The sequence below is a fragment of the Staurois parvus genome, unplaced genomic scaffold (genome assembly GCF_062004578.1).
Source record: "Staurois parvus isolate SC_StPar_1 unplaced genomic scaffold, SC_StPar_1.0 ptg001886l, whole genome shotgun sequence".
In the NCBI taxonomy this organism is placed as follows: domain Eukaryota; kingdom Metazoa; phylum Chordata; class Amphibia; order Anura; family Ranidae; genus Staurois; species Staurois parvus.
Window position 1 is genome coordinate 317,061 of NW_028319682.1, and position 20,473 is coordinate 337,533.

General features: G+C 47.1%; 1 protein-coding gene across 1 annotated transcript in view; it reads right to left on the minus strand.

The window, feature by feature from the left end:
- LOC149433876 (neural-cadherin-like) overlaps positions 1-18,464 on the minus strand; it is a 183,754-nt gene extending 165,290 nt beyond the window's left edge. Inside the window, exon 1 of the mRNA XM_089664339.1 lies at positions 16,198-18,464. Within this exon, the coding sequence (XP_089520465.1) occupies positions 16,198-18,400 (2,203 nt within the window). The 5' untranslated portion in view covers positions 18,401-18,464. The remainder of the gene's footprint in view (positions 1-16,197) is intronic.
- Between the last annotated feature and the right edge of the window lie 2,009 nt (positions 18,465-20,473).

The following is a 20,473-nucleotide window of genomic DNA, read 5'->3' on the forward strand; positions in this document are numbered from 1 at the left end:
GGAGGAATAGTGTCTCATCATTGGTGTCAGTGGGAGGAATGGTGCTCCATCATTGGTGTCAGTGGGAAGAATAGTGTCCCATCAGTGGTGTCGCTGGGATGAATAGTGCCCCATCATTGGCATCAGTGGGAGGAATAGTACCCCATAACTGTTGTCAGTTGGAGGAATAGTGCCCCATTGCTGGTGTCAGTGGGAGGAACAATGCCTTATGATTGGTGTCAGTAGAAGGAATAGTGCCCCATTATTGGTGTCAGTGGGGGGAATAGTGCCCCATTATTGGTGTCAGTGGAAGGAATAGTGTCCCATCATTAGTGTCAGTGGGAGGAATAGTGCCCCATCATTGGTGTCAGTGGGAGGAATAGTGCCCCATCATTGGTGTCAGTGGGAGGAATAGTGCCCCATCATTGGTATAAGTGGGAGGAATAGCGCCCCATCATTGGTATCAGTGGGAGGAATAGTGCCCCATCATTGGTGTCAGTGGGAGGAATAGCGCCCCATCATTGGTATCGGTAGGAGGAATAGTGCCCCATCATTGGTGTCAGTGGGAGGAATAGCGCCCCATCATTGGTATCAGTGGTAGGAATAGTGCCCCATCATTGGTGTCAGTGGGAGGAATAGCGTCCCATCATTGGTGTCAGTGGGAGGAATAGTGCCCCATCATTGGTGTCAGTGGGAGGAATAGTGCCCCGTCATTGGTATCAGTGGGAGGAATAGCGCCCCATCATTGGTGTCAGTGGGAGGAATAGCGCCCCATCATTGGTGTCAGTGGGAGGAATAGTGCCCCATCATTGGTGTCAGTGGGAGGAATAGTGCCCCATCATTGGTGTCAGTGGGAGGAATAGTGCCCCATCATTGGTGTCAGTGGGAGGAATAGTGCCCCATCATTGGTGTCAGTGGAAGGAATAGTGCCCCAAGGGCCGCATAAAGGCTAGCAAAGGGCCACATCTGGCCCTTGGGCCGCACCTCGGAGACCACTGCTATAAAGGATCCTTCACCAGTTCACCGCAGCACGGCAAATACTTTTTTTCCCAACAAACCAGCAGATCTCAATCACACCTCAAGCGGATCACCGACAGATTCCAATTCGACAAACCGGCTGCTCCGCGGTCGCTATGGCGTGTGGAAGATCCTCACCCAATGCGAATCTCTGGCCGGCTGGGAGTCGTAGTCCGCCAGCCGCTGAGATCTGCAGCTCTGCAAAGCCACGCTCCAGTGCAGATGAGACAATGAGCACCAAAGATCGGTTGCTATGGTTTAATGCAAATTTGCACTGAAACGCACTTCTGGTAAATAAGCCGCGGCGCCTGAACATGATTAAAAGCAAACTCAAGCATAACATAGAAGAAAAAAAAAAAAAAAAGAAAAAGCAAAAAAAAAAAAAAAACATAACTTTGCTGACAAAGTAGTGGATCCTTTGAACATTCTCCAGCAGGCGTGAAAAAAATAAAAAATAAATAAAAGATGCCGAAATGAAAAGGCGCTTGTTATATATACATAATAAGCAGAATAAATACATAATAAGCAGCAGGGAGATTAGACAGGAGAATGCGTTTTAGCGTCTTATCTGCCGTTAACGTCGTGTGATTCTGAATTGTGTGGAATATTTCTGGGGCTTGTGTACCTGAGAGTGCGTCGGGGGAAGGGATTCACGCCGTCTACACACGCATTACCGGGGTGGGGGGTTTTTTTTTGTTTTGTTTTTTTTCTAAGTGGTTGGATATTTTCTTTTTCTCGCCCATGAATTTATATCAAAGCTCCTCCGCCGCCAACCTTCCCCTAGGAAGGCTTCCGACTGGTTCAAGGGGTGCTTACGCCTCTTACATTAAACATGGTGCGACCCTTTAAACGGGATCTGAAGGGAGAAGAAAAATATCAGCCAGCAGTTCACTAATTGGATTTAAGTCTATCTAAAGTTTATTCTGTAGCTTGGGGAAGTAAAGGGGGGGGATGGGGCACTATTCCTCCCACTGACACCAATGATGGGGTACTATTCCTCCCACTGACACCAATGATGGGGCACTATTCCTCCCACTGACACCAATGATGGGGCACTATTCCTCCCACTGACACCACTGATGGGGCACTATTCCTCCCACTGACACCAATGATGGGGTACTATTCCTCCAACTGACACCAATGATGGGGTACTATTCCTCCCACTGACACCAATGATGGGGCACTATTCCTCCCACTGACACCAATGATGGGGCACTATTCCTCCCACTGACACCAATGATGGGGCACTATTCCTCCCACTGACACCAATGATGGGGCACTATTCCTCCCACTGACACCAATGATGGGGCACTATTCCCCCCACTGACACCAATGATGGGGCACTATTCCTCCCACTGACACCAATGATGGGGCACTATTCCCCCCACTGACACCAATGATGGGGCACTATTCCTCCCACTGACACCAATGATTGGGCACTATTCCTCCCACTAATACCAATGATGGGGCACTATTCCTCCCACTGACACCAATGATGGGGCACTATTCCTCCCACTGACACCAATGATGGGGTACTATTCCTCCCACTGACACCAATGATGGGGCACTATTCCTCCCACTGACACCAATGATGGGGCACTATTCCTCCCACTGACACCAATGATGGGGCACTATTCCTCCCACTGACACCAATGATGGGGTACTATTCCTCCCACTGACACCAATGATGGGGCACTATTCCTCTCACTGACACCAATGATAGGGCACTATTCCCCCCACTGACACCAATGATGGGGCACTATTCTTCCCACTGACACCAATGATGGGGCACTATTCCTCCCACTGACACCAATGATGGGGCACTATTCCTCCCACTGATACCAATGATGGGGCACTATTCCTCCCACTGACACCAATGATGGGGCGCTATTCTTCCCACTGACACCAATGATGGGGCACTATTCCTCCCACTGACACCAATGATGGGGCACTATTCCTCCCATTGACACCAATGATGGAGCACTATTCCTCCCACTGACACCAATGATAGGGCACTATTCCCCCCACTGACACCAATGATGGGGCACTATTCCTCCCACTGAAACCAATGATGGGGCACTATTCCTACCACTGATACCAATGATGGGGCACTATTCCTCCCACTGAAACCAATGATGGGGCACTATTCCTACCACTGATACCAATGATGGGGCACTATTCCTCCCACTGACACCAATGATGGGGCACTATTCCTCCCACTGACACCAATGATGGAGCACTATTCCTCCCACTGATACCAATGATGGGGCACTATTCCTTCCACTGACACCAATGATGGGGCACTATTCCTCCCACTGATACCAATGGTGGGGCACTATTCCTCCCACTGATACCAATGATGGGGCACTATTCCTCCCACTGACACCAATGATGGGGCACTATTCCTCCCACTGACACCAATGATGGGGCATTATTCCTCCCACTGACACCAATGATGGGGCACTATTCCCCCCACTGACACCAATGATGGGGCACTATTCCTCCTACTAATACCAATGATGGGGCACTATTCCTCCCACTGACACCAATGATGGGGCACTATTCCCCCCACTGACACCAATGATGGGGCACTAATCCCCTCACTGACACCAATGCTGGGGCACTATTCCTCCCACTGATACCAATGATGGGGCACTATTCCTCCCACTGACACCAATGATGGGGCACTATTCCTCCCACTGATACCAATGATGGGGCACTATTCCTCCCACTGATACCAATGATGGGGCACTATTCCTCCCACTGATACCAATGATGGGGCACTATTCCTCCCACTGACACCAATGATGGGGCACTATTCCTTTCCCTGATACCAATGATGGGGCACTATTTCCCCCACTGACACCAATGATGGGGCACAATTCCTCCCTCTGATACCAATGACGGGGCACTATCCCTCCCACTGACACCAATGACGGGGCACTATTCATTCCCCTGATACCAATGATAGGGCACTATTCCTCCCACTGACACCAATGATGGGGCACTATTCCTCCCACTGATACCAATGATGGGACACTATTCCTCCCATTGACACCAATGATGGGGCATTATTCCTCCCACTGATACAAATGATGGGACACTATTCCTCCCACTGACACCAATGATGGGGCATTATTCCTCCCACTGATACCAATGATGGGGCACTATTCCTCCCACTGATACAATGATGGGGCACTATTCCTCCCACTGACACCAATGATGGGGCACTATTCCTCCCACTGATACAATGATGGGGCACTATTCCTCCCACTGACACCAATGATGGGGCACTATTCCTTCCCCTGATACCAATGATGGGGCACTATTCCTCCCACTGACACCAATGATGGGGCACTATTCCTCCCACTGATACCAATGATGGGGCACTATTCCTCCTACTGATACCAATGATGGGGCACTATTCCTCCCACTGACACCAATGTTGGGGCACTATTCCCCCCACTGATACCAATGATGGGGCACTATTCCTCCCACTGACACCAATGATGGGGCACTATTCCTCCCACTGATACCAGTGATGGGGCACTATTCCTTTCCCTGATACCAATGATGGGGCACTATTCCTCCCACTGACACCAATGATGGGGCACTATTCCTCCCACTGACACCAATGATGGGGCACTATTCCTCCCACTGATACCAGTGATGGGGCACTATTCCTTTCCCTGATACCAATGATGGGGCACTATTCCTCCCACTGATACCAATGATGGGGCACTAATCCTCCCACTGACACCAATGATGGGGTACTATTCCTCCCACTGACACCAATGATGGGGCACTATTCCCCCCACTGACACCGATGATGGGGCACTATTCCCCCCCACTGACACCAATGATGGGGCACTAATCCTCCCACTGACACCAATGATGGGGCACTATTCCCCCCACTGACACCGATGATGAGGCACTATTCCTCCCACTGACACCAATGATGGGGCACTATTCCCCCCACTGACACCAGGGCATTTTCTACTTACATTAGCCACAGTCCGGCCCCCCCCACAAAGTCTAAAGGAAAGTAAACTGGACCTTTCTTTAAAAAGTTTGGAGACTCCTGGGCTAAATCAAAATGCCGAGCGATCTATCCAATCCGAAGGGCCGAAGTTCTATAGAGAAATAGGTAGATGAAAGGATTCTAAAGCGGTATTAAACCCCAAACCAAAAATGTCCTATACTGCGGCGTACCAATCATTAGATGTGGCGGCTGCATTAGTTTTCTTTTTTTAGCCTTGGTTCAAACCTATGCGATTTTTAGTGCTCAAAACAGTTCCATTTACCTTTGCCATAGTTTCTTTTGGATCTAGTTCTGTGCGGCTTGAGCCGGCGTGTTTTTTTGGAAAGGGTCAGGGCCTTTTTTTTCCTGCAGCAGATTGCAGTTTGCATGTAATAGACTTCAATGGACCCGCACCAAAAACACAAGTGTTGCGGTTTTGATGCGTTTTGCTTTGTTTTTTTTTGCTAGAAACAAAGAATGTTCTGTTTATGTAGTGTGACTTTGATTCGGCTTTACACTCTCTGGCATTCAAGTAGCATCAAAGTTGCATCAAAGTCGTGCTGGAACCTTTATATGTCCAAAGTCGCATGTTAGGATTAGGGGTCAGGGCTATCCTTAACACTAACTCTAACATTTAATCCTAGCCCTTAACCCCAACCCTAACATGCGACTTTGGACACATAAACGTTCCTGCACTTCTTTGACGTGACTTTTATGCGACTTTGATGTGACTGTGATGCTACTTGAGTGCCAGAGAGCATAAAGTCACATCAAAGTCGTATATAAGTCACATCAAAGTCGTATCAAAGTCACATCAAAGTCGTATCAAAGTCACATCAAAGTCGCATCAAAGTTGCATCAAAGTCACATCAAAGTCGTATCAAAGTCACATCAAAGTCGTATCAAAGTCACATCAAAGTTGCATCAAAGTCACATCAAAGTCGTATCAAAGTCACATCAAAGTTGCATCAAAGTCACATCAAAGTCGTATCAAAGTCACATCAAAGTTGCATCAAAGTCACATCAAAGTTGCATCAAAGTCACATCAAAGTCATATATAAGTCACATCAAAGTCGTATGAAAGTCACATCAAAGTCGCATCAAAGTTGCATCAAAGTCACATCAAAGTCGTATCAAAGTCGCATCAAAGTTGCATCAAAGTCACAACAAAGTTGCATCAAAGTCACATCAAAGTCGTATCAAAGTCGCATCAAAGTCACAACAAAGTTGCATCAAAGTCACATCAAAGTTGCATCAAAGTCACAACAAAGTCGCATCAAAGTTGCATCAAAGTCACAACAAAGTTCCATCAAAGTCGCATCAAAGTTGCATCAAAGTCACAACAAAGTCGCATCAAAGTTGCATCAAAGTCACAACAAAGTCACAACAAAGTCGCATCAAAGTTGCATCAAAGTCACAACAAAGTCGCATCAAAGTTGCATCAAAGTCACAACAAAGTTGCATCAAAGTCACATCAAAGTCACATAAAAGTCGCATCAAAGTCACAACAAAGTTGCATCAAAGTCACATCAAAGTCGCATCAAAGTCACATCAAATTCACAACAAAGTCGCATAAAAGTTGCATCAAAGTCACATCAAAATCGCATTAAAGTCGCAACAAAGTTGCATCAAAGTCGCATCAAAGTCACATTACAAAAAAGCGAAAACGCATAAAATCATCAAAAACACGTGTTCAAAAACGCAAAACATGCCTGGAAAACGCATCAACCGCAACCTGCCTAGATGCGAACCAGGCTTTAGACTTTTTCCCCTCGGTTTTCATCTGGTGATCTGGTCAATAACACACCTCCTGTATTAGAGCGCCCCCCCCCCCCCACTCTGGATGAAGGAGCACAGTGTGCAGCTTTGAACAGTAGCATTGTCAGTCTGGGGGGAGAGGAGTGTTAGATATACTAGCAGATTTAGATACACTAACAAATTGAAGCCAGACTCCAGTCCACACTTTATAATCACTTACAGCAAACAGTTACATTTTTTTGGAATAAAGGTTCTCCATAAAGCTGATCATTGTGATCACCTCGTCAATGGTAAATGGTTTGTCTCACCCCTGTAAACTGATACTTCTGCAGGAGAGCTTGCTCTTTTGAAAAACAATAGACTTACTGGCCGGATCACCAGGAGAAAATAAAGGAGAGAAAGTCTAAAAAAGAAAACGAATGCAGCCGTCACATCTAATGATTGGTATTAAGCTGCAGTATATTACATTTATGGTTTTGGGTTCAATACCCTCAGGATCCATTCATCTATCTATTTCTATATAGAACTTTGCCCCTCCGGATGAGACAGAACCAGGGGTGGACTGACAACTCATGGGGCCCCCAGGCAATAGGGGATCATGGGGCCCCTGTGTCCTTGCCCAAACTCAAAAAAGCCTATGAAAAAGGTACCAGGATCATCTCATGGGGCCCCCTAATGACCCCGGGCCCTCCGGCAGTGCCCGAGTTTCCAAATGGTCAGTCCGCGCCTGGACAGAAAACTCTCCATTTGCTGCACCATATTTCAGCCACGACATCTTAGAATTGGAAAGCTGCAATATAATAAATGTCTTCTGTTGGGTTTCAGCACCGCAGCGCACAGGGAAAACACCGCTGGAAGATCTGTTTCTGGAGGTGACAAAGTGTTTCACAATTCAGCCCCATTCTCATCTCTGTGAACAGGCACAAAGTCGCAGATTTTTGCTCATGTTTATGGAACTTGAGAAAACCGCGTGTCGCGATTGCGGTGTCATTCGTTGGTAATGGCGCTCCAAACTGAGCAAAAAGATGCATGTTTTTCCGCGCCGGAAAAAGCTCGACAAATGCATCAAATTAAGTGGTAAAAAAAAACGCATTAACCTCAACGCTCAAAAAGCGACATGAGCTACTTTGGTGTGTTTGTCATGTGATACGCAGCCCGTGGAAAATAAATGCGCTGGCCTAGGCACCTACTGTACCCGTCATAGTGCGAATGGGGCGTTTGTGGCGCCATTCATTGTTTATCGCACCCATAGGTGTGCGCAGCCTGTTACATTAGGATGTGCACATTCACATCTGTGCGGGTGGTGCCGCTTCAGATCTGCACGAAAATCCATGCAGCCGCACCACCCTCACAGAGAATTGCGGACCATCGGGCGGGTGCTATTAGTTCTAATGGCACATCGCCCGCACTGGGAACCGCAACCATACTGGCAACCAACGTCTTTCCCTGCGTGTCACGGGGCACGGGAGTCCATTCAAATGAATGGGCTCTCATGCCCATGCAAAACATGGCCCCCACGGCCGCATAGGTGTGAACCGGGGGTAAAACTCAAACACACGTGTCTATGTGTGTGTCTACACATACACTATATTGCCAAAAGTATTGTCCCCAGCCTCCAAATCATGTGACTCAGGTGTTCCAATCCCCTCCATGGACACAGGTGTATACAATCACGCCCCTAGGCATGCAGACGGCTTCTACAAACATTGGTGAAAGAATGGGTCGCTCTCAGGAGCTCAGTGGCTCCAAGCGTGGTCCCGTGATAGGTGGCCACCTGGGCAATAAGTCCATCCGTGACATTTCCTGGCTACTAAATATTCCACGCTCAACTGTTAGTGGGATTATAACAAAGTGGAAGCAACTGGGAACAACAGCCACTCAGCCACCAAGTGGTAGGCCACGTCACATGACAGGGCGGGGTCAGCGCATGCTGAAGCGCACAGTGCGCAGAAGTCGCCAACTGTCTGCAGAGTCAATAGCTAAAGACCTCCAAACTTGGTGTGGCCTTCAGATGAGCCCAACAACAGTGCGTAGAGAGCTTCATGGAATGGGTTTCCATGGCCGAGCAGCTGCATCCAAGCCTTACATCACCAAGTGCAATGCAAAGCGTCGGATGCTGTGGTGTAAAGCACGCCGCCACTGGACTCTAGAGCAGAGGAGACATGTTCTCTGGAGTGACCAATCACGCTTCTCTGTCTGGCAATCCCATGGACAAAGTTTGGTGGAGGGGGAATTATGGTGTGGGGTTGTTTTTCAGGGGTTGGGCTTGGCCCCCTAGTTCCAGTGAAGGGAACTCTTACGGCATCAGCATACCAAGACATTTCGGACAATTTCATGCTCCCAACTTTGTGGGAAGAGTTTGGGGATGGCCCCTTCCTGTTCCAACATGACTGCGCACCAGTGCACAAAGCAAGGTCCATAAAGACATGGAGGAGCCAGTTTGGGGTGGAGGAACTTGACTGTCCTGCACAGAGTCCTGACCTCAACCCCATAGAACACCTTTGGGATGAATTAGAGCGGAGACTGCGAGCCAGGCCTCCTCCCCCGACATCAGTGCCTGACCTGACAAATGTGCTTCTGGAAGAATGGTCCAACCTTCCCATAGACACCCTCCTAAACCTTGTGGACAGCCTTCCCAGAAGAGTTGAAGCTGTTATAGTTGCAAAGGGTGGGGCCAACTCAATATTGAACCCTACGGACTAAGACTGGGGGGGCATTAAGGTTCATATTTGTGGAAAGACAGGAGGCCCAATACTTTTGGCACTATAGTGATAGTCTATGGGACATGTGTGACCATCTCTCCTAGTGATAGTCTATGGTGCAGGTGTGACCCTCTCTCCTAGTGATAGTCTATGGGACAAGTGTGACCCTCTCTCCTAGTGATAGTCTATGGGACAAGTGTGACCCTCTCTCCCAGTGATAGTCTATGGGACATGTGTGACCCTCTCTCCTAGTGATAGTCTATGGGACAAGTGTGACCCTCTCTCCCAGTGATAGTCTATGGGACAAGTGTGACCCTCTCTCCTAGTGATAGTCTATGGGACAAGTGTGACCCTCTCTCCTAGTGATAGTCTATGGGACAAGTGTGACCCTCTCTCCCAGTGATAGTCTATGGGACAAGTGTGACCCTCTCTCCCAGTGATAGTCTATGGGACAAGTGTGACCCTCTCTCCTAGTGATAGTCTATGGGACAAGTGTGACCCTCTCTCCTAGTGATAGTCTATGGGACAAGTGTGACCCTCTCTCCCAGTGATAGTCTATGGGACAAGTGTGACCCTCTCTCCCAGTGATAGTCTATGGGACAAGTGTGACCCTCTCTCCCAGTGATAGTCTATGGGACAAGTGTGACCCTCTCTCCCAGTGATAGTCTATGGGACAAGTGTGACCCTCTCTCCCAGTGATAGTCTATGGTACAGGTGTGACCCTCTCTCCTAGTGATAGTCTATGCCATAGACTATCACTAGGAGAGATGGTCACACTTGTCCCATAAACTATCATTGGGAGAGAATGTCACACTTGTCCCATAGACTCTATGGGACAAGTGTGACATTCTCTCCCAATGATAGTTTATGGGACAAGTGTGACCATCTCTCCTAGTGATAGTCTATGGGACATGTGTGACCATCTCTCCTAGTGATAGTCTATGGGACATGTGTGACCATCTCTCCTAGTGATAGTCTATGGGACATGTGTGACCCTCTCTCCCAATGATAGTCTATGGGACAAGTGTGACCCTCTCTCCCAATGATAGTCTATGGGACATGTGTGACCCTCTCTCCCAGTGATAGTCTATGGGACAATTGTGACCCTTTCTCCCAATGATAGTCTATGGGACATGTGTGACCCTCTCTCCTAGTGATAGTCTATGGGACAGGTGTGACCCTCTCTCCCAGTGATAGTCTATGGGACAAGTGTGACATTCTCTCCCAATGATAGTTTATGGGACAAGTGTGACCCTCTCTCCTAGTGATAGTCTATGGGACATGTGTGACCATCTCTCCTAGTGATAGTCTATGGGACAGGTGTGACCCTCTCTCCTAGTGATAGTCTATGGGACAGGTGTGACCCTCTCTCCTAGTGATAGTCTATGGGACAGGTGTGACCCTCTCTCCCAGTGATAGTCTATGGGACAGGTGTGACGCTCTCTCCTAGTGATAGTCTATGGGACAAGTGTGACCCTCTCTCCTAATGATAGTCTATGGGAAAAGTGTGACCCTCTCTCCTAGTGATAGTCTATTGGACAGGTGTGACCCTCTCTCCTAGTGATAGTCTATGGTGCAGGTGTGACCCTCTCTCCTAGTGAAAGTCTATGGGACAAGTGTGACCCTCTCTCCTAGTGATAGTCTATGGTGCAAGTGTGACCCTCTCTCCCAGTGATAGTCTATGGGACAAGTGTGACCCTCTCTCCCACTGATAGTCTATGGGACAAGTGTGACCCTCTCTCCCAGTGATAGTCTATGGGACATGTGTGACCCTCTCTCCTAGTGATAGTCTATGGGACAAGTGTGACCCTCTCTCCTAGTGATAGTCTATGGGACAAGTGTGACCCTCTCTCCCAGTGATAGTCTATGGGACAAGTGTGACCCTCTCTCCCAGTGATAGTCTATGGGACATGTGTGACCCTCTCTCCTAGTGATAGTCTATGGGACAAGTGTGACCCTCTCTCCCAGTGATAGTCTATGGGACAAGTGTGACCCTCTCTCCTAATGATAGTCTATGGGAAAAGTGTGACCCTCTCTGCCAGTGATAGTCTATGGGACAAGTGTGACCCTCTCTCCTAATGATAGTCTATGGGAAAAGTGTGACCCTCTCTCCTAGTGATAGTCTATGGGACAGGTGTGACCCTCTCTCCTAATGATAGTCTATGGGACAGGTGTGACCCTCTCTCCCAGTGATAGTCTATGGGACATGTGTGACCCTCTCTCCCAGTGATAGTCTATGGGACAAGTGTGACCCTCTCTCCCAGTGATAGTCTATGGGACAAGTGTGACCCTCTCTCCCAGTGATAGTCTATGGGACAAGTGTGACCCTCTCTCCTAGTGATAGTCTATGGGACATGTGTGACCCTCTCTCTCATTGATAGTCTATGGGACAAGTGTGACCCTCTCTCCCAGTGATAGTCTATGGGACAAGTGTGACCCTCTCTCCCAGTGATAGTCTATGGGACAAGTGTGACCCTCTCTCCCAGTGATAGTCTATGGGACAAGTGTGACCCTCTCTCCCAGTGATAGTCTATGGGACAAGTGTGACCCTCTCTCCCAGTGATAGTCTATGGGACAAGTGTGACCCTCTCTCCTAGTGATAGTCTATGGGACAAGTGTGACCCTCTCTCCCAGTGATAGTCTATGGGACAAGTGTGACCCTCTCTCCCACTGATAGTCTATGGGACAAGTGTGACCCTCTCTCCTAGTGATAGTCTATGGGACATGTGTGACCCTCTCTCCTAGTGATAGTCTATGGGACAAGTGTGACCCTCTATCCTAGTGATAGTCTATGGGACAAGTGTGACCCTCTCTCCTAGTGATAGTCTATGGGACATGTGTGACCATGTTTCCCAATGATAGTTTACAGGACAGGTTTTATTCCCTCTGTAAATGCAAGTCTATGGGACACCCATTGAAAATGAAGTGTGATCTGTTTTTCTTCAGTTTTTACATCCACTTTTTACATCCACTACCAATACAAAAACAAAAAAGCTGACCCTTTGTCTGTTTACATCTGTTTTACATGTTTTCCTTTTTTTTTTTTTTTTTTTTAATGGAACAAATATATGGCTTTTTTCTGTTTCAAAAAACAGATGTTAAACGGATGAGATGCACTGATCTCCATTTTTCATCCATCAACAGATGGATCAGAAACAGACAAACAGAGCGCTCGTGTGAAAGGGGACTTACTAGGCATCTCACCAGTAGAGTTCCCGAGTGACAGAAGAAACTGAAGCTTCTGTTTTGGGTGGACTGAACCTTTCGCAGTTGATCAGATAATCGCACACATAGTAACAGACAAAGGGATTGTACAGACTTTGCTTCTGTTGTATCACAAGCAGCTCTGTTGTAATAGTTTTGGAAAATCAGACACGTTTGGTGGACATGATACATGTTGATACACATTTCCCAATAAAGATACATCCAGCCAGGCCTCACCAGAAAACAATAGTAACATTGTTTCTTTTCTTTTTTTACTCCAAAATTCAATTCAATGACTGTTACAAATGCAGTAATCAACAAAACTATAAGAGGGTCATTGGTGATATCACACCCAGAGGCGGACTGACAACTCATGAGGCCTCCGGGCAACAGAGCATCATGGGACCCCTGTGTCCTTGCCCACACTCAAAGCACACCCAAAAAAGCCTATAAAAGGTACCAGGGGCATTTTCAAGGGTCCCCCTACTGACCCCGGGCCCTGTATCCGCTCTCCCCGGACCCCGCATTCACTATATCCGGTCTCCCCGGACCCCGCATTTACTATATCCGCTCTCCCCGGACCCCGCATTCACTATATCCGCTCTCCCCGGACCCCGCATTCACTATATCCGCTCTCCCTGGACCCTGAATTCACTATATCCGCTCTCCCCGGACCCCGCATTCACTATATCCGCTCTCCCCGGACCCCGCATTCACTATATCCGCTCTCTCCAGACCCCGCATTCACTATATCCGCTCTCCCCGGTCCCCGCATTCACTATATCCTCTCTCTCCGGACCCCGCATTCACTATATCCGCTCTCCCCGGACCCCGCATTCACTATATCCGCTCTCTCCAGACCCCGCATTCACTATATCCGCTCTCCCCGGTCCCCGCATTCACTATATCCTCTCTCTCCGGACCCCGCATTCACTATATTTGCTCTCCCCGGACCCCGCATTCACTATATCCGCTCTCCCCGGACCCCGCATTCACTATATCCGCTCTCCCCGGACCCCGCATTCACTATATCTGCTCTCCCCGAACCCTGCATTCCCTATATCCACTCTCCCTGGACCCTGCATTCACTTTATCTGCTCTCCCCGAACCCTGCATTCACTATATCCACTCTCTCTGGACCCTGCATTCACTATATCCGCTCTCTCCGGGCCCTGCATTCCCTATTTCCACTCTCCCTGGACTCCGAATTCACTATATCCGCTCTCCCCGGACCCCGCATTCACTATATCCGCGCTCTCCGGACCCTGCATTCACTATATCCGCTCTGCCAGGACCCTGCATTCACTATATCCACTCTCCCCAGATCCTGCATTCACTATATCCCCTCTCCCTGGACCCCGCATTCACTATATCTGGTCTCCCCGGACCCTGCATTCACTATATCCGTTCTCCCCTGACCCCCCATTCACTATATCCCCTCTCCCTGGACCCTGCATTCACTATATCCGCTCTCCCCGGACCCTGCATTCACTATATCCGCTCTCCCCGGACCCTGCATTCATTATATCCGCTCTCCCCGGACCCTGCATTCACTATATCCGCTCTTCCCGTACCCCGCATTCACTATATCCGGTCTTCCACAGTAAACAGAACATTGAAATGCAAATATTTTAGTAAACATAAACTGCTAAATACATTTTCTCGTCAGTAGTATATAACAGTCTTGTGACTTCTATCAGTGTCCAGCAGAGCACTGGTTAAAGCTTGTAGGAGGAGTTTTCATTTCACTCTAGGAGGATACAGAACCCCTGACCTCTGTCTAAACAGTACTGATTTGCCCTGTGCTAATCACATGCACTCTCCCAAGAAAAAAAAAATCTCTAACAATACCACCAAATTGAGCATGTGCAGCATGTCCCCAAGGCTCTGCTCTATCAGCAGATGGATTGGGGATGGTAGAAGGGGAGGATTAGAGAAGATGGGATCAAATAGCCTTTTTACACAATGCAGAAGATTAACCCCTTAGGTTCCACAGTGAGTATAACGAGCATGCTTTACTGCATCTACAGACTGATTTTACTGTTGTGGGTTTCGTAAAAAACATTAAAGTGGAATTAAATCTTGCTTTTTCGCTTTGCCCTACAGCTAAACTTAAATGAGTCTTACCTGTAAGTCTAAACCTGCACCAGTTAGTAAATATTCATATTGTCTCAGGCCAATGACATCACTAGAGCATGCACTGGATGTGTTGTGATTGCCGTGCCATGATGACGACTCCCATGCACATTCGCAGGAGTGATGTCATCGCAGCCTGGACATTCGCGAACCAGGAAGGAAGACCCGATGGAAGATGGAAACGTCAAGAGCAGTGACAGCTCAGCACTGGATGGCTCCATTTGAGGGGTAAGTCTGTCATAATGTGCTATTCGGTGTCCATACTAGCACATTAGAGCATCAGTCTGCAGGGGGACAATTTTTTTAATTTTTTTTTTGCTGAGATCAATACCACTTTAACAGACCAAGCTGTCCAGCAAAAGTGGCTGTGAGAGGTTTGAAACAAACTCTTTATGACTGACAGGGGTGCTTACAATGGTCACCTTTTATTCCTTTATGTAAAATTTGTATCCCAAATGGAAATAAATCTGTTGCTGTAACTGATTAAAAGGTGTTACCTTGAGGTCATCTTTAGTTTGTTAGTCACGTCTATGTAAATCTGCTAGTCCTCCTAAAGCTACCTTCTTCCCATACTGACAATGCTGCTGCTCAAAGGTGTCTCCATTGTTCCCCATTCAGAGTGGAAGACAGGAGGTATATTACTGGCTGAATAAAAAAGAAAACTAATGCAGCCACCACATTTAAGGATCAGTAAGCTCCAATACATCAAATATTTGTTTTTGGGTTTAATACCGCTTTGAAGGGTCAGTCCAGCCAATAATGATATTTCAGTGTTTGGTAGGTATAGTGTAGATATAACCCCCTTGATAGTCTCTTCCTATCTATTGGGGACTCTCTTATGAGATCTCTGTTCTGAGTTTCTGAGTCTGTAAACTGGTCGTGGCCACTATCGGGGGTTCCACGCACTCTTTTGAATGTTATATTATGCAGAACATAACAAAAGGAGTGAAAACACTCAAAGGTCAAGGGGAACACCTCCAAGCTGGCCAACAACAGAGGAAGAAAATACTTCTATGGTTTTTGTAATAATATGGGATATCACCATTCGAGATATAGAGTGAGAACCCAAGGGGTGGCTCTGTGTGCTGCGCTCCACCTATAAGAAAAACATCACTTTTGCATAGACTGGCCCTTCACTGGTTAAAAAAATACTACATTCAGGTAAATTGCTAAATATTCAACACAATCACAGATTTTAATGCAAATTGCTGTTCTCTTATGCAGAGTTCTTTTAAATATTATGTCACATAAAAAGCCTCAAGGCACCTCTGATCATACTGATGTTATACAATCTAATGAAAGTTTTTAATAATACAGTTTGACTAATATTAAAGATAATGATAGGAATGAGCCCCTTAGGACTGCAGCAATGACTCTTACCAGCTCTCTCCTGCTCTTTGATGAGACACTCATAGCTGTCCTGAGATTCCCTGTCCAAGGTGCTGGTCAGCAGCACTTCCCCATTATCTCTATCCACAGCAACAGGAGAGTCTTCAGGGGAGGGTGACACCAGCTCATACCAAGGAGACTGGAGCTCCCTAGACACCAAGGTGGTGATGATGGAGCCAACGGGGGTATCCTCAGGAATGGAGACAGCAGAGAAGGAATCTGGTGACACAGGGGACCGTTTCAGCCTGTTCTGTCCCCAGGTGCCTTCTTCTAAATAGGCTACAACCAGTTCTTTAACCCTAGGGTAGAGCCCCACTTCTAGGTTGCTGGCAACTGTGGTACTCTCAGGAACTGGCACAGCAGAGGAGTGTGAAGACAATGAGAGGCCTTTCAGCGTGTCCATGTCTTTATCTTCTGCTGAAAAGGTCTTAATTCTTGGAGAGTGCTCTATTCTTTTGATGGTGGTAACTGAGCCATCAGTGGAATCCTCATAAATGGTAGGCTCTGGTATAGCATGGTTCTTTGTCCTTGAGAAGATACCTACTTCTAAAGGAGACCCAATGTTAGTATCATCCGTAACTGACACAGCACAGGAGCCTGAAGACAATGAGGAACATATAAGTTTGTCCATAGCTGAGAAGGTCTTTTTCTTTTGAGAGGGCTCCACATCAATGGCAGTGGTATATGAACCATCAGCAGTGTCTCCATAGGCGTTAGAGAAGTCTGGCATACCAAGTTTCCTTCTCCTTGAGAGGATACCCACTTCTAAAGTGGACCCAACAGGGATATCCTCTGGAGCTGACACATTACAAGAACCTGAAGACAACGAGGAACATTGAATTGAGGTCTTTCTTCTTGGAGAGGGCCTAACATCCATGTTGGTGGTATATGAACCATTAGTGGTGTCCTCATACGTGGTAGGGGAGTCTAGCATTGCAAGCTTCTTTCTCCTTGAGAAGATACCCACTTCTAAAGAAGATCCAACAGTGATATCCTCTGGAGCTGACGCATTACAAGAATCTGAAGACAATGAGGGGCAAAGATTTGAGAAGGTCTTTCTTCTTGGAGAGGGCTCCACGTCCATAGTGGTAGTATATAAGCCATTAGTTGTGTCCTCATGGGTGGTTGAGGGTTCTGCGGTGTAATTGGGGTGTTTATGTTGCAGAATGTCCTCTATATCTGCTATAGGAAGGTCTCCTATCCTAGGGAACCTAATAGGGGTATCCTCAGCAATAAGTTCCAGCATCTGTTTCACTTCCAAAGGGGTTCCACCACTGGTAACACCAGGAAAAGGTAGAGTTGATGAGTCTAGAGACACAAAGGATTGTTTCAGGCTGTCTTTGTCTAATTCTGCATGCTTACTACTGGAGGTCTCCAAGAAGGAGCCACCAGTAGTGGATGGAGCAGATGAGCCTACTGTCAGGGATCGTCTAAGTCTAGTCACCTCTTCTTTATCCACTGCCCCGAACTTCTTCATCCTGGGGGAGATCTCCACTTCCAAGGGGGCACTGACCAGAGGGGGCTGACCATGGTCCCTGGCAAATATAGTCAGGTTGACGCTCTTCTTGAGGTTCAGAATGGACTCCACCAACACTACCTGGCCAGTTTTGGGGATGACAAAGAAATAGTTGCTGATGGGGTCTGCAAAGTAGATCAAGTCTGCGTTGGTGCCCTGGTCGGCGTCCTCTGCGCTCACCCTATAGACCTCAGACTTGAGTCTGGTGGTGACATCCAAGCTGATCCTGGACAGGTTGGTGGGGCTGAACTGGGGGGCATTGTCATTGAGGTCCAGGACATGGACGGTGAGCAGGGCCAGTTCTGTCACTGTGTGCTCAGGGGACAGGCAAAGTTTGCAGCATAGCCCCAGCCTCAGCATGTATTTGGACCGGAGCTCCCTGTCCAGCTGCTGGGCAGTCCTGAGGGATAGCTGGGCATACCTGTGGTGGAAATAGAGCTCAAAGTGAGAGTCGTCCTCCCCCAGGAGCTGCAGGTGCCACCTCCGCCCCGCTACCTTGGAGCACCAGGGCTCTGGGCTCAGCCGGTTCAGGTGGACGGTCAGTCCGTTCACTTTGGTCCCTACCGGTCGGTTCTCCTGGACCGACCCGGAGAAGACAGGTCTCCTGTCCCTGGCTCCATCACTCCGGGCCACCAGACATACAAGGAAGACTCTGAAGAGGAAGATGTCATTGTCCATCCTGAGGAGAGAAGGGACCGCTCCGGTGCTGAGAGCTTCTTCTAGCAGAACATGGTCCTCAGGCTGGAGAGATGGAGCTGTGAGTGCAGCTACAGCCAGAACACGGGACTCTGCCTGCACTGCAACCTGAGGCCTGTGGGGGGAGCAAGAGCACACAACTCAACTACAGACGTGCGGCGGAGCTAACAACGTGTTCCCAAATGCTGGGGACACTCTCCCCTCTGTATACCCACCTATTGCTCTGCATATCCACTTATTTCTCTGTATATCCATTTATTGCTCTGTATATTCATCTATTTCTCTGTATATCTACTTATGTATCTTTATATTCATTTATTTCTCTGTATATCCACTTACTGCTCTGTATATCCACCTATTTCTCTGTATATCCACCCATTTCTCTGTATATCCATTAATTTCTCTGTATATCCATTTATTGCTCTGTATATCCACCTATTTCTCTGTATATCCATTTATTTCTCTGTATATCCACTTATGTATCTGTATATCCACTTATTTCTCTGTATATCCACCCATTTCTCTGTATATCCATTTATTTCTCTGTATATCTACTTATGTATCTTTATATTCATTTATTTCTCTGTATATCCATTTATTTCTCTGTATATCTACTTATGTATCTTTATATTCATTTATTTCTCTGTATATCCACTTACTGCTCTGTATATCCACCTATTTCTCTGTATATCCACCTATTTCTCTGTATATCCACCTATTTCTCTGTATATCCATTTATTTCTCTGTATATCCATTTATTGCTCTGTATATCCACTTATTTCTCTGTATATTCATTTATTGCTCTGTATATCCATTTATTTCTCTGTATATCCACTTATTTCTCTGTATATCCACTTATGTATCTGTATATTCATTTATTTCTCTGTATATCCATTTATTGCTCTGTATATCTACTTATGTATCTGTATATTCATTTATTTCTCTGTATATCCATTTATTGTTCTGTATATCCACTTATTTCTCTGTATATCCACTTATGTATCTGTATATTCATTTATTTCTCTGTATATCCATTTATTGTTCTGTATATCCACTTATTTCTCTGTATATCCACTTATGTATCTGTATATTCATTTATTTCTCTGTATATCCACTTATTGCTCTGTATAGTCATTCATTACTCTATACATTCCTTTATTTCTTTATATACCCTCTGTAAATTATTTTATTTCTTTGTATAACCCTTTTATTTCTCTGTATATTCCTTTATTTCTCTGTATATTCCTTTATTACTCTATGCATTCCTTTATCTCTTTATATATTCCAGTATTTCTCTGTATATTCATCTATATATATATATATATATATATATATATATACATATTCCTTTATTTCTCTATCCTTCTTTCTGTCTTGCTGTGTCTCCCTCTGTCCTTTCCGTCCTCATCCAGTGTCCTCCTGCTTTGTACATGGATTCTGCGTTGTATATGGTGTTTTTTCATCACTCTGTGTTGGTCTTCCTATTTCTTTCCCTACCTTTTTTTACCCTCTCTGTATTTTTCCTTGCACTCCTCTCCATCTCTCTCTCGGCTCCCCCCTGCCCCCTGCCCCCCTCTTTCTGTCTCCCCCCCCCCACTCTCCTCTCCTCTCCCTCCCTTTCTGCCCCATCTCTCTCTCTTACCCCTCTCTCTCCCTGCCCACCTTCCACTTCTCTCTGCCCCTCTCTCCCTCTGCCCCCCACCACACTCACTCTACCTTCCTCTCCCTCTCTGCCCCATCTCTCTCCCTTACCCCTCTGTCTGACCCCCCCTCTGTTTCTCTCTGTCTCCTACTCCTTTTTGCTCTCTTTCTGCCCCCCCCCCCCTCTGCCACCCCCCCTCACTTGCCCCCATGCTTCTGCCCCCCCCCCACGCTCCTCCCTGCCCCCATGCTCCACTCTCTCTGCTACCACCTCCCTCTCTGCCCCCTCTTCTCTCTCTTTGCCCACCTCTCTGCCCCTTTCCTCGCTCTCTTTCTGCCCCTCTCTACCTGCTCTCTTGCTGCCCTCTCTTGTTGCCCTTCTCATTGCTTGTCTGCCCCTCTCTCCTTCTCTCT